The sequence below is a fragment of the Amblyraja radiata genome, chromosome 2, assembly GCF_010909765.2.
Source record: "Amblyraja radiata isolate CabotCenter1 chromosome 2, sAmbRad1.1.pri, whole genome shotgun sequence".
Taxonomy (NCBI): domain Eukaryota; kingdom Metazoa; phylum Chordata; class Chondrichthyes; order Rajiformes; family Rajidae; genus Amblyraja; species Amblyraja radiata.
Window position 1 is genome coordinate 14,857,554 of NC_045957.1, and position 13,429 is coordinate 14,870,982.

General features: G+C 45.9%; 1 protein-coding gene across 3 annotated transcripts in view; it reads right to left on the reverse strand.

Moving 5' to 3' along the window:
- The window catches only part of LOC116986586 (phosphofructokinase, platelet), a 118,661-nt gene that overhangs the window by 19,142 nt on the left and 86,090 nt on the right, over positions 1–13,429 (reverse strand). For all 3 annotated transcript variants that reach the window (XM_033042190.1, XM_033042189.1, XM_033042186.1), the window contains exons 17-18: positions 11,975–12,139; positions 2,430–2,491 (exon numbers count right to left, since the gene is read on the reverse strand). In XM_033042190.1, coding sequence (XP_032898081.1) covers positions 2,430–2,491; positions 11,975–12,139 — 227 coding nt within the window. The remainder of the gene's footprint in view (positions 1–2,429; positions 2,492–11,974; positions 12,140–13,429) is intronic.

Consider the following 13,429-nt stretch of genomic DNA (forward strand, 5'->3'; position numbering starts at 1 on the left):
TCATTGAAAGTGGGCATGCAGGTGCAGCAGGCAGTGAAGAAAGCGAATGGTATGTTAGCTTTCATAGCAAAAGGATTTGAGTATAGGAGCAGGGAGGTTCTACTGCAGTTGTACAGGGTCTTGGTGAGACCACACCTGGAGTATTGCGTACAGTTTTGGTCTCCAAATCTGAGGAAGGACATTATTGCCATAGAGGGAGTGCAGAGAAGGTTCACCAGACTGATTCCTGGGATGTCAGGACTGTCTTATGAAGAAAGACTGGATAGACTTGGTTTATACTCTCTAGAATTTAGAAGATTGAGAGGGGATCTTATAGAAACTTACAAAATTCTTAAGGGGTTGGACAGGCTAGATGCAGGAAGATTGCTCCCGATGTTGGGGAAGTCCAGGACAAGGGGTCACAGCTTAAGGATAAGGGGGAAATCCTTTAAAACCGAGATGAGAAGAACTTTTTTCACACAGAGAGTGGTGAATCTCTGGAACTCTCTGCCACAGAGGGTAGTCGAGGCCAGTTCATTGGCTATATTTAAGAGGGAGTTAGATGTGGCCCTTGTGGCTAAGGGGATCAGAGGGTATGGCGAGAAGGCAGGTACGGGATACTGAGTTGGATGATCAGCCATGATCATATTGAATGGCGGTGCAGGCTCGAAGGGCCGAATGGCCTACTCCTGCACCTAATTTCTATGTTTCTATGTTTCCTCCACAACTCCAAAGACGTACAGGTGTGTAGGTTAATTGGCTTGGTATAAATGTAAAATTGCCCTAGTGTGCGTAGGATAGTGTTAATGTGCGGCGATGGCTGGTCGGCGCAGACTTGGTGAGCCGAAGGGCCTGTTTCCACGTTATATCGCTAAACTAAATTAAACGCTGAAACAGGCCATTCCCTCCATGTTGTCATGCTAACCAAGTTGGCATACTGGACTGGTCCCATTTGCCTACATTTGGCTGTATCACCCCTCTAAACCCTTCCTACCCATCTGTCCGAATGTCCTTTAAAAGTTGTAATAGTATCAGCCTCGATTGCTTCCACTGGCACTTATGCCAAATACAGTCTAACCTCTGAATGAAAATGTTGTCCCTGATGTCCCTCTTAAATCTCTCCCCCTTCACCTTAAGTCTGTGCCCTCTAGTTTTTGAATCCTCTACCCTGGTAGAAGATTACGATCATCACTTTATCTCTGCCCCTCCTGCCTTTCTTGTCAGTTAGAATGCCTTGTTCTAGTTCCCCAACACTGCTTCTTATCCATACTCTATTCCAATTTAATATTTTAAATTTAATACTCATGTGCCTTACCTGAACTTAAGGAAGTAGATCCAAGGAAGCCCTCTATTTGCAGTTCCCCTTCCAAGTTGAACATTATACTGACTAGGAAATTTATCACTGTTCCCCCATCAGTGTTTTAGTTTTAGTTTTAGTTTTAGAGATACAGCACGGATACAGGCCCTTCGGCCCACCGAGTCCGCACTGACCAGCGATCCCCGCACATTAACACAATCCTACACGCACTAGGGACAATTTACACATACCAAGCCAATTAACCTGCAAACCCGTATCTGTGGGAGGAAACCGAAGATCTCGGAGAAAACCCACGCGGGTCAAGGGGAGAACGTACAAACTCCATACATGCAGCGCCTGTAGTCGGGATCAAACCCGTGTCTCCGGCGTTGTAAGGCGCTGTATGGCTGTATAGGGCCCTAGTGAGACCACACCTGGAGTATTGTGTACAGTTTTAGTCTCCAAATTTGAGGAAGGACATTCTTGCTATTGAGGGAGTGCAGCGTAAGTCCACAAGGCTAATTTCCAGGATGGCGGGACTATTATATGTTGCTAGAATGGAATGGCTGGGCTTGTATACTCCGGAATTTAGAAGGATGAGAGGGTATCTTATTGAAATATATAAGATTATTAAGGGATTGGACACGCTAGAGACAGGAAACAATGTTCCTGATGTTCGAGGAGTCCAGAACCAGGGGCCACAGTTTAAGAATAAGGGGTAGGCCATTTAGAATGGAGATGAGGAAAACATTTTCACTGTGAATCTGTGGAATTCTCTGCGTCAGGAGGCAGTGGAGGCCAATTCACTGGGTGCTTTCAAGAGAGAGTTAGATAGAGTTAAAGATAGCGGAGTCAGGGGATATGGTGAGAAGGCAGGAACGGGGTACGGAATGTGGATGATCATCCATGATCACAGTGAATGGCGGTGCTGGTTCGAAGGGCTGAATAGCCTCCTACTGCACCTATTGTCTATTGTCTATAACACTACTGCTGCGCCACTGTACCACCATTGCTGGCATCTAAAAGCTGGCATTCCTTCCCCCATCAGCATGATGAGGACCTTCACCCAAAACTCTGCAGTGGTTCAGAAGGCAATTAGAGATAGCCAATAAAGCTCAAATCTTAAAAAATAACAAGGTTAATTATTTCTCACCTGAGTACCAGACCACGTTGGACAGATGTTTTCATCTTCGCTGTCAAATGTCGCACATTAGCCTGCAAAACAAAAAGCACAAAGGCATAAAGAAATGGTCATATTTAAAGATGATATTAATTGAATAATACCGTAGAATCGTGGTGCAGTGGTAGAGTTGCTGCCTGGGGCTAAATTCTTTTTCTTCCCCAAAATAAACATTATTCAGAATAAAAAATTCTATATAAATTAAATTTTTTAATTAAATTTCTTTATTTATATAGCACATTTTTAGTCAACTTGCATTGACCCCAAAGTGCTTCACATAATTACATCCACACACACAGGCAAAGGTGGGTGAAGTGTCTTACCCAAGGACACAACGACAGTATGCACTCCAAGCAGGAATTCGAACCAGCTACCTTCCGGTTGCCAGCCGAACACTTAGCCCATTGTGCCATCTGTCGTCCCAAGAACAAGAACACTCTTCCAGCATTCTCAGCATTGATCCTTTCATAAGTGATATATTTGGTGGGGTTCCCCATCCTTACATCAAGCAATCTTGCCACTCATGTGGTCCGCTGGGTCTGAAGAAGGGTCTCGACCCGAAGCTTCACCCATTCCTTCTCTCCAGAGATGCTGCCTGTCCCGCTGAGTTACTCCAGCTTTTTGTGTCTATCTTCCGTTTAAACCAGCATCTGCAGTTCCTTCCTACGCGCTTGATATCCCATCCCTTGTTTGAGGGGCGTCTGCATCACACCCAGCCCCCCAATGTGCAGCACAGAGCCTTGGCGTTGGCTGCACCAAGCCTCAGTGCGTCCCTCAGCACGTACTCTTGCAGTCTGGAGCGGGCCAGTCGGCAACATTCCCCGATGGACATCTCGCTCTGCTGGGAGAGCAACAGGTATCGGGCCGACCAAAGAGAGTCTTTCACCGAGTGATCTTCCAGCAGCACATGAGGTCCGTCTCCGATTGTGTCCCTGGGAACAGTCGGTAAACTGTGAAGTGCTTTGGGAAAACTAAACTACTGTTAATTCCCAGTTCCCCTTCCATTTAGGAGGTGAGGAGGAATCTCTTTAGTCAGAGGGTAGTTAATCTGTGGCACTCATTGCCACAGAGGGCTGTGGAGGCCAAGTCAGAGGGTATTTTTAAGGCAGAGATAGACAAATTCTCGATTAGAATGGGTGTCAAGGGTTTTGGGGAGAAGGCAAGAGAATGGGATTTGGAGGCAGAGATCAGCAATGGTGGAGTGTGCCCAATGGACCGAATGGCCTAATTCTACTCCTATAATTTGTGAACTTGTGAACATTTAAACTTTTGTTATAGCTGGGTTCACTCTCTGCATTCAATGTGGGCTGCTGGCCAATTGTTCCACATGCCCTGTTAGGTAAACACTCAAGTTATTCAAGAGATATGAGCCTGCAAAACTCTCTCTCTCTCTCTCTCTCTCTCACACTCTCTCTCTCTCTCTCTCTCACTCTCTCACTCTCTCACTCTCTCACTCTCTCACTCTCTCACTCTCTCACTCTCTCACTCTCTCACTCTCACTCTCACTCTCTCTCTCTCTCTCTCTCTCTATCGTCAGTGAACCAGCATTGTGTCAGGGGCTAGCTGTATCTGGCCCTGATTGTTCAAACACATAAAAACAGAGTAATACTGTGCATGTTCCCACTTCAATCAGCATCATAGGGTCGGTCATAAGTCATCGGAACAATTGAACACTCAGGGCTCTGACGAAGGAACACCAAAGGTTCACCAGGATATCACTTGGAAGGGAAAGCTGTAGTTATAAGGAGTCATTGCATAGGCTGTGTTTATCGTCCCTGGAATGTAGGGGGCAGAGGGTTGACCTTATAAAGGCTTCTAAAATTGTGAGAGGTTTGAATATGAGTCATAAGTGATAGGAGCAGAATTAGGCCATTCGGCCCATCGTCTATTCCGCCATTCAATCATGGCTGATCTATCTTTCCCTCCTAACTCCATTATCCTGCCTTCTCCCCATGTTTTTCACTGTCTCCACAGGATTCCACAGGGTGGGCAAGGCAGTGGGCTGGTATCTCTGGAACCTAGACGTCTGCTGTTAGTTTTAAATGTCCTGCTGTCAGAAAAGGATCCTGAGTGGCTCAGGTGGTAGAGTATCAGGCTTTGCATCTGCAGGGTCCAGGGTTCGAGTCCCTGTCCAGGCTTAGGTGAAGTTGATCTGCTCACGGTCAGGTTCAAGTGGAACTGGTCACTCCCTCACCTTGACGGTCCTCTCAAAAAGGCCGCGGAGCGGCACAGCTGGTGGACCCGCTGCCTCACAGCAGAGGCCCAAGTCTAGTTCTGTTTAGTTCAGAGATACAGCGTGGAAACAGGCCCTTCAGCCCACCAAGAACATGCTGACCGATACACATATACCTTAGTTCTATCATATACACTAAGGAAAATTTAGAGAAGCCGATTAACCTACAAACCTGCACGTCTTTGGAATGTGGGAGCAAATAGAGCATCTGGAAAAAAACCACACAAAGCAAATCCTATCACTTATGACCTTATGACCTTGTGAAAACCACGTGGTCACAGGGAGGAATTGCAAACTCTGCACAGTCAGCACTTGTAGTCAGGATCAAACTCGGCTCTGTAGCACGGCAAGGCAGCAACTTTACTGCTGTTTAAGAAGGAACTGCAGATGCTGGAAAATCGAAGGTACACAAAAAAGCTGGAGAAACTCAACGTGTGCAACAGCATCTATGGAGCGAAGGAAATAGGCAACGTTTTGGGCCGAAACCCTTCTTTAGACTGATCGGGGGTGGGGGGGGGCGGGGAGAAAAAAGGAAAAAGGAGGAGGAGCCCGAAGGCTGGAGGATGGGAGGAGACAGCAGGGGGGCTGAGGAAGGGGAGGAGACAGCAAGGACTAACAAAATTGGGAGAGCTGGAGGGCAGGGGGGATCACAGAGAGGGGGCAGTTAGAGAGACTTTACTTTACTGCTGCGCCATTGTGCCACCCTCAGGTTCGATCCTGACTACAGGTGCTGCCTGTGTGGAGTTTGCAATTTCTCCCTGTGACCGCGTGGTTTTCACAAGGTCATGAGGTCATAAGTGATAGAAGTGCAATTAGGCCATTCGGCCCATCAAGTCTACTCCACCATTCAATCCTGGCTGCTCTATCTTCCCCTCTTAACCCAATTCTCCCCAAAACCTCTGACACCTCTAGGTGCTCGGGGTTTTCCTCCCACAAGCCTTGTATTCTTATGCAGAATTATCTGCAAGAAAAAGAATGGTGCAAAAACAAGAGTGGAAGTACCAGGAATACACTGCTCGGAGCGGTGATGGAAGCAGATACGATAGCAATGTCCAAGAGGCATTTGACAGTCATATGAAGAACAGGAGATGGAAGGAGTTCAGGTGCATGGTTCCTTGAAAGTAGAGTCGCAGGTATATAGGATGGTCAAAAAGGCTTTTGGCACATTGGCCTTCATCAGTCAGAGTATTGAGTATAGAAGTTGGGAGGTCATGTTTGCAGTTGTACGAGATGTTGGTGAGACCGCATTTAGAGTATTGTGTCCAGTTCTCGGCACCGTGTTATAGGAAAGATGCTGTCAAGTTGGAAAAGGTACAGGAAAGATTTACGAGGATAGTGCCAGGACTAGAGGGTGTGAGCTACAGGGAGTGATTGAGCAGGCTGGGACTCTATTCCTTAGGAGATCAGGAGGATGAGGGGTGATCTTATAGAGGGGTATAAAATCATGAGATGAATAGATCGGGTAGTTGCAGAGCATCTCCTGCCCAGAGTAGGGGAACCAAGGGCCACAGAACATCAGTTCAAGGTGAAGGGGAAAAGATTTAATAGGAATCTGAGTGGCAATTTTTTTACACAAAGGATGGTGGGTGTATGGAACAAGCTGCCAGAGGAGGTAGTTGAGATGGGGATTATCGCAACGTTTAAGAAACAATTAGACAGGTACATGGATAGTGTAAGAAGGAACTGCCAATGCTGGTTTAAACCGAAGATAGACACAGGCAGCATCTCTGGAGAGAAGGAATGGCTGGTGGATAGACAGGTTTAGAGGGATATGGGCCAAACACAGGCAGGTGGGACTAGTTGTTGGCCGGTGTGGATAAGGTGGGCCGAAGGGCCTATTTCCATGCTGTATGACTCGATGATATAGACCGTGTGCAGTTTAAATTGGGATTCTGGTCAGCACAGACATTGTGGGCCGAAGGGCCTGTTGCTGCGGCTGGACTGTTCTATGTTTTAAATGAACACAGGAGATAAAGGGAGCCCTACACAATTTCATGACCAGGTGTCCATTTCAGGTCATGTTCAGTAGTGCTGGATTTCCACAGTAATAAAGTCACTCATAATAGGGTATCCTTCAGTTACAGGGAGCCTAGGGGTGGGAGATTGCAACCACGTGGTCCACCCTGTTTTGACTAATGCAATCAACCCGACATGCACAAACAAGATCAAATAGAACAAGTTGACCTACAACTTTAAGGGCCTGTCCCGCGAACATGCGACCTGCATGCGGCAAGCGCGACCAAACCGGAAACCGGGGCCGCGTGAAGGTCGAGTGATCCCCGTACAGGGCCGGTCCCACCAGCATGCGGCGAGCGTGACCAAACCAGAATCGGGGGCCACACGGAGGTCGAGTGAATGATGTGAAGTTCGAGCAAAGTCCACGGGAAGTTCAAGCGAAGTCCACAGGAAGTTCGTGCGTGACGTACGGCGTCAAGGCGGCTGCAGGCCGGCAGGCCGTTGCCGCGAGGAATTTTTTAAAACGGTCAGTTTTCCAGAGCCTCGCGCGATGTCGGGACCAGCTCCGCACAACTCCATACGGCTCCGGCGATCGAAGTGGGACCGGCCCCGCGAGGCCGTATGGCTCAAGCGACCACGTTAGGTCGCGCTTGCCGCATGGAGTCGCATGCTCGTGGGACAGGCCCTTTAAGCTGTGCATGCCATATGCAAGAACAAGAAGGGGTGCCAACTCTGGAGTCTATGAGAATGTGCATCAAAAATCACCCTTTGAGTTCAGTCCTCTTGGTCTTCTTAACAGCTACAGTCTGCTGATAAAATGCAGCTTGTGTGATCAACCTGGACATGATGTCTCACATTTTTCAAACTGAAAATACTGGTGCTAATATGTACAGCAATCCATTCCAATAGTCGAAAAACAACGCACGCACAATGTTTTCACTTCTTATGTCTGTTCACTGGGTGGCAGTAAATGGCACAGGATGAAGTCAGGGGGAATGCGTTCTTCCACTCCGAACACTTAAGATCGAGCAAAGTTTGGTCAGAAGTTTAAATTTAGCATGAAAAGATTCCTGATATGGCAACTTCTAGATGTTATTTCAAGTGGAATCAGCTGATGAAAGTGCAAGATCTGAAGGGACCGTTACAAATTAAGACAAACACAGAGAGTGTAAAGGGGAGAGGAAAAAGGTTTTCCAAAAGCTACAGAGTTTGACTTTAAACAAAATCAAAGAATCAGAGGCTTCCAAATAAGTGATCTTCCAAGCAAAGTACACGGGCTAAAACAAGTCTGCATAAGAGGACGAAAGTGACAATCAGATTCAGATTCAGATTCAGATTCAGATTCAATTTTAATTGTCATTGTCAGTGTACAGTACAGAGACAACGAAATGCATTTAGCATCTCCCTGGAAGAGCGACATAGCAAATGATTTAAATAAATAATAATAAGTGATAATAAGTGTCCGGGGGGTGGGGGGGTGATTGGCAGTCACCGAGGTACGTTGTTGAGTAGAGTGACAGCCGCCGGGAAGAAGCTGTTCCTGGACCTGCTGGTTCGGCAACGGAGAGACCTGTAGCGCCTCCCGGATGGTAGGAGGGTAAACAGTCCATGGTTGGGGTGAGAGCAGTCCTTGGCGATGCTGAGCGCCCTCCGCAGATAACGCTTGCTTTGGACAGACTCAATGGAGGGGAGCGAGGAACCGGTGATGCGTTGGGCAATTTTCACCACCCTCTGCAATGCCTTCCGGTCGGAGACAGAGCAGTTGCCATACCATACTGTGATGCAGTTGGTAAGGATGCTCTCGATGGTGCAGCGGTAGAAGTTCACCAGGATCTGAGGAGACAGATGGACCTTCTTCAGTCTCCTCAGGAAGAAGAGACGCTGGTGAGCCTTCTTGATCAGAGTTGAGGTATTGTGGGTCCAAGAGAGGTCATCGGAGATGTTGACTCCCAGGAACCTGAAGCTAGAAACACGTTCCACCTCCGTCCCGTTAATGTGGATGGGGGTGTGCGTGCCGCCCCTGGACTTCCTGAAGTCTACAATGAGCTCCTTGGTCTTCTTGGAGTTAAGGGCCAGGTTGTTGTCAGCGCACCATGCTGCTAAGTGCTGGACCTCCTCCCTGTAGGCCGACTCATCGTTGTTGCTGATGAGGCCAATCACCGTTGTATCATCTGCATACTTGATGATGGTGTTAGTACCATGTACAGGTGTGCAGTCATAGGTGAAGAGGGAGTAGAGGAGTTAGGGAATCAGACTCCAGGGCGGCCGTGGTGGCGCAGCAGTAGAGTTGCTGCCCTACAGCAAATGCAGCGCCAGAGACAAGGGTTCGATCCCGACTACGGGTGCTGTCTGTACGGAGTTTGCACGTTCTCCCCGTGACCGCCTGGGCTTTCCCTATGATCTTTGGTTTCCTCCCACACTCCAACGACCTACAGGTTTGTATGTTAATTGGCTTGGTGTATGTGTAAATTGTCCCTAGTGTGTGTTGGATAGTGTTAGTGTGCGGGGATCGCTGGTCGGTGCGGACTCGGAGGGCCAAAGTGGCCTGTTTCCGCGCTGTATCTCTAAACTAAACTAAACTAACCTAGTTTGCAAAGTTCTGAATTTAATAGTGATTGCTGCTTAAAGGAAGCTGAAACAGGATGTAAACATGGCATAGTAAAAAGATTTCATATTTGTTTGCCAAAGGAAATCAAGAAGGAATTTGCCCCCTTGCAAAGGGTGAGTGAAATGTACACAACTGATTAAAAAAAGGCTTCGCAAATTGCTGTGACTGCTTCTGAAAATATGTTCATCAATGCAATCCAAATTGTACCATCGGTGTAGTGTTGAATAGATACGAGGATAAAGCAATAACTAAACTCCATATTATGAAACATGCGGGTCTCCCTTCAAGTCTTTAATGGGATGATTTTTCCGAGCTGCTTTCTGTCCATTTTAAAGAGCACTCTGAGGTGACAACAGCTGCTGAGGCAATGGTTAAAAATAGGCCAACTGAACCCAAGGGCACAATGTGGAAGGGGCACGGTTCACAGTTCTCAAAGTGATCTGGAGTCTTCGATTCCACATCTTAGAGCGATACAGCGTAGAAACAGGCCATTCTGCCCAACTTGCACATGCCAACCAACATGCCCCATCCACACTCATCCCACCTGCCTGCGTTTTGATTATATCCCTCTAAACCTACCCTATCCATGCACTGTCCAAATATATGTTCAATGTTAAGTTTAGTTTCATTTAGTTTGGAGATATGGCGTAGATACGGCTTTTCAGCCCACCGAGTCCACCATGACCACAATCACCAACCAGTTCTATCTTAGACACTAGGGATAATTTGCAGAATCCAATTCACCTATACACCTGCACGTCTCAGGAACGTGGGTGGAATCTGGAGCATCCAGAGAAAAGCCACTTGGTCACAGGGTGGTGTTGTAAGGCAGCAAGTCTACCCACCCTCTCTGTTGCCTGTCAGGTTCCTATTAGATCTTTCCCACCCTCACCTTAAATCTATGTCCTCTGGTTCTTGATTCCCCTACTCTGGATAACAGGCATTGTACATTTCCCCTGTCCATGCCTCTTGTGATCTTATACACCTCTATAAGATCACCCCTCCTCTTCCTACGTTCCAAGGGTTAAAGTCCTAGCCTGCTCAACCTCTCCCTAGAGCTCAGGCCCTCGACTACTGCCAACATCCTCATAAATCTTCTCTGCACCCTTTCCAGTTTAACAACATCTTTCCAATAACACGGTGACAAAACTTGAACACAATACTGCAAATGCACCCTTGCCCATGTCTGTTCAATTGAAACATAACCCCCTAACCCACGGTGTCCAAGGATATATCTGATCTAACCCAAGAGATTTATCCACCTCCATACACCATTAGACATTCTGCACCTCCTTGACTGTAATACTGACTATCCTCAAGACACTTCCATTAACTATCTTGTATGCATAAAAAAAAGAGTCGAACAGCTAAATTGGTAGCAAAGGTTCACTAATGGACAGAGTCAACAATTAGGCAAACTGTGAGCATGAACTGCACTCCAGGGAGCCTAACAGTTACAAGTCTGCATGATGATCAGGATATCCTTCCTTCCTGGTTTGCTGACTTCAAATTACACCCCCCCTTCACCACCATACACTGCCTCACCTAGTTCAGTCTTGCCAGGCTCAAACAAAGGAGGGGCAGTGCACACAAACGGGCACTGCTGTATCTCTAAATTAAACTACACAAAACTAAACGCTCACAGCCATGAGTACACATGCACACTGACATTTAAAAAATGTCGCCTCTCAGAAATTGCATCATAGACAACTCTTGAAAGTTTTTTTGCAGTAGTTTTTGCAATTGTATTGTCATTATTAATTTATTAGTTTTGATTTTCTTATTATGTATTATCTGTGCGTACTGGGTTTACAGGCCTGTGATGCTGCTGGAAGAATTTATTTATTTTGTGTCAGTCCCTGCGACAATTAAATGCTCTTGACTCTTACATGTCCATAAGATCAAAAGTGATAGGAGTAGAATTAGGCCTTTCGGCCCATCAAGTCTACTCCGCCATTAGACCATGGCTTATCTATCTTTCCCTCTAACCCCATCCTCCTGTATTCTCCCCATAATTTCAGACACCTGTACTCATCAAGAATCTATCTATCTCTGCCTTAAAAATATCCACAGACTTTGCCTCCACAACCTCTGTGGCAAAGAAATCCACAGATTCACCACCCTCTGACTAAAGAAATTCCTCCTCATCGCCTTCCTAAAAGAATGTCCCTTTAATTCTGAGGCTGTGACCTCTAGTCCTCGACTCTCCCACTAGTGGAAGCGTCCTCTCCACATCCACTCTATCCAAGCCTTTCACTATTCGGTAAGTTTCAATGAGGGTTCTCCCTTCATTCTTCTAAACTCCAGCGAATACAGGGCCATCAAACCCTCATCATATGTTAACCCAATCATTCTTGGGATCATTCTTGTAAACCTCCTCTGGACCCTCTGCAGAGTCAGCACATCTTTCCTCAGATATGGTGCCCAAAACGTATTAATTTTGTTTTTCTTATGATATATTATCTGTGTGCACTCGGTTTTACAGGCTTGTAATGCTGTTGCAAGTAAGAATTTCTTATTTTCATAGAAACACAGAAAAATAGGTACAGGAGAAGGCCATTCGGCCCTTCGATCCAGCACCGCCATTCAATATGATCATGGCTGATCATCCAAAATCAGTACAACGTTCCTGCAATTTCCTGCTTTCGTGTCGGCGCCTACGATGATTAAATGCAATTGACGCCGACATGTTTGCTGGTTAAATAGAGTATTGAAACCGACCTGTAACTCTTGGATGTCGAAATTCTCCTCGAAGATGTACGAGATGTCAGCACCAGCGGAGAGGCCACTCATGCTCGCCAGGTAGCCGCAGTAACCTCCCATCGTCTCGATAATGAAGACACGCCGCTTGGTTCCACTCGCCGATTGCTTGATGCGGTCACAAGTCTAGCAGAAACATATCATATCATTAAATCGTGCACAACAGTTCGCAGTCGACCGAGTCCGTTTTATTACCCTGCTCCACCAGTGTGACTGCAGAAAGCATTTTAGACCGTAAAATGCCAAAGGCATTCAACGCTCGTTAAAAATGGCTGAATGGTTTACTCGCGGGTTCAAAATAATGTTATGTACCTCCCTAGAGATCAGCAAATTGTAAAGTAATTTTATGTTTTTTATCATGAGGCAAATATTTTGCTTCGTGTTCTCTCTCGGATTTAATTACTGTTTTCAAATTATTTTAATTTAATTATGGAATATTTGCACTCATTCTACAATGCACATCACAATTCAAAAAAGGCAAATCATTTAAAATCAAGCAACATGTTTTTAATCAAAAAATTGGGTATGTGTTCATGTTTTGTAACATGGTGGTTATTTAGTTTATGACACAAAATGCTGGAGTAACTCAGCGGGACAGGCAGCATCTCTGGAGAGAAGGAATGGGTGACGTTTTGGGTCGAGACCCCTTTGTGTCATACCTTTGATTTAAACCAGCATCTGCAGTTCTTTCCTACACAGGTTATTTAGTTTAGTTTATTGTCACGTGTACCGAGGTACAGTGAAAAGCTTTTGTTGTGTGCTAACCAGTCAGCAGAAAGACAATACATGATAACCATCGATCCATTTACGAGTGTATAGACAGATACATGATATGGGAATAATGTTTAGTGCAAGGTAAAGCCAGCAAAGTCCGATCAAGGATAGTCCGAGGGTCATCAAAGAGGTAGATAGTAGTTCAGCACTGCTTTCTGCTTGTGGTTATGATGTCGGTATTTTAAAATGGCTTTGGTCTGCAATTTTGAGTTCTTAATTGTAAATTTGTAGAATTCCTGGGTAGTGAAATAGTGGGTACATTACCAAAATGGTTTACAGAAGCCGAGACGATTATTGTGGAGATGTAAGTTTGCATCCCACCATAGCTAATGGGAAACAGAAATGTAGTTAATTTAATTTTGAAAAAAAAATTGGAAAAGAATACGCAGCTGACCATGAATGCTCCCTGATTACTGTTTATTGATGTTCTTCAGGGAAATAAATCTGCCATCCTTACCCAAACTGGACTATGCGATTATAAGAGTAACAAACGTGGTTAACTCTTAATAAGACACAGAGTGCTCGAGTAAACCAGAGACACTACTAATCTATGGGGTAGACACAAAATGCAAGAGTAACTCAGCGGGTCAGACAGTATCACTGAAGAACATGAACAGGTAACGTTTTGGGTCGGGACACACC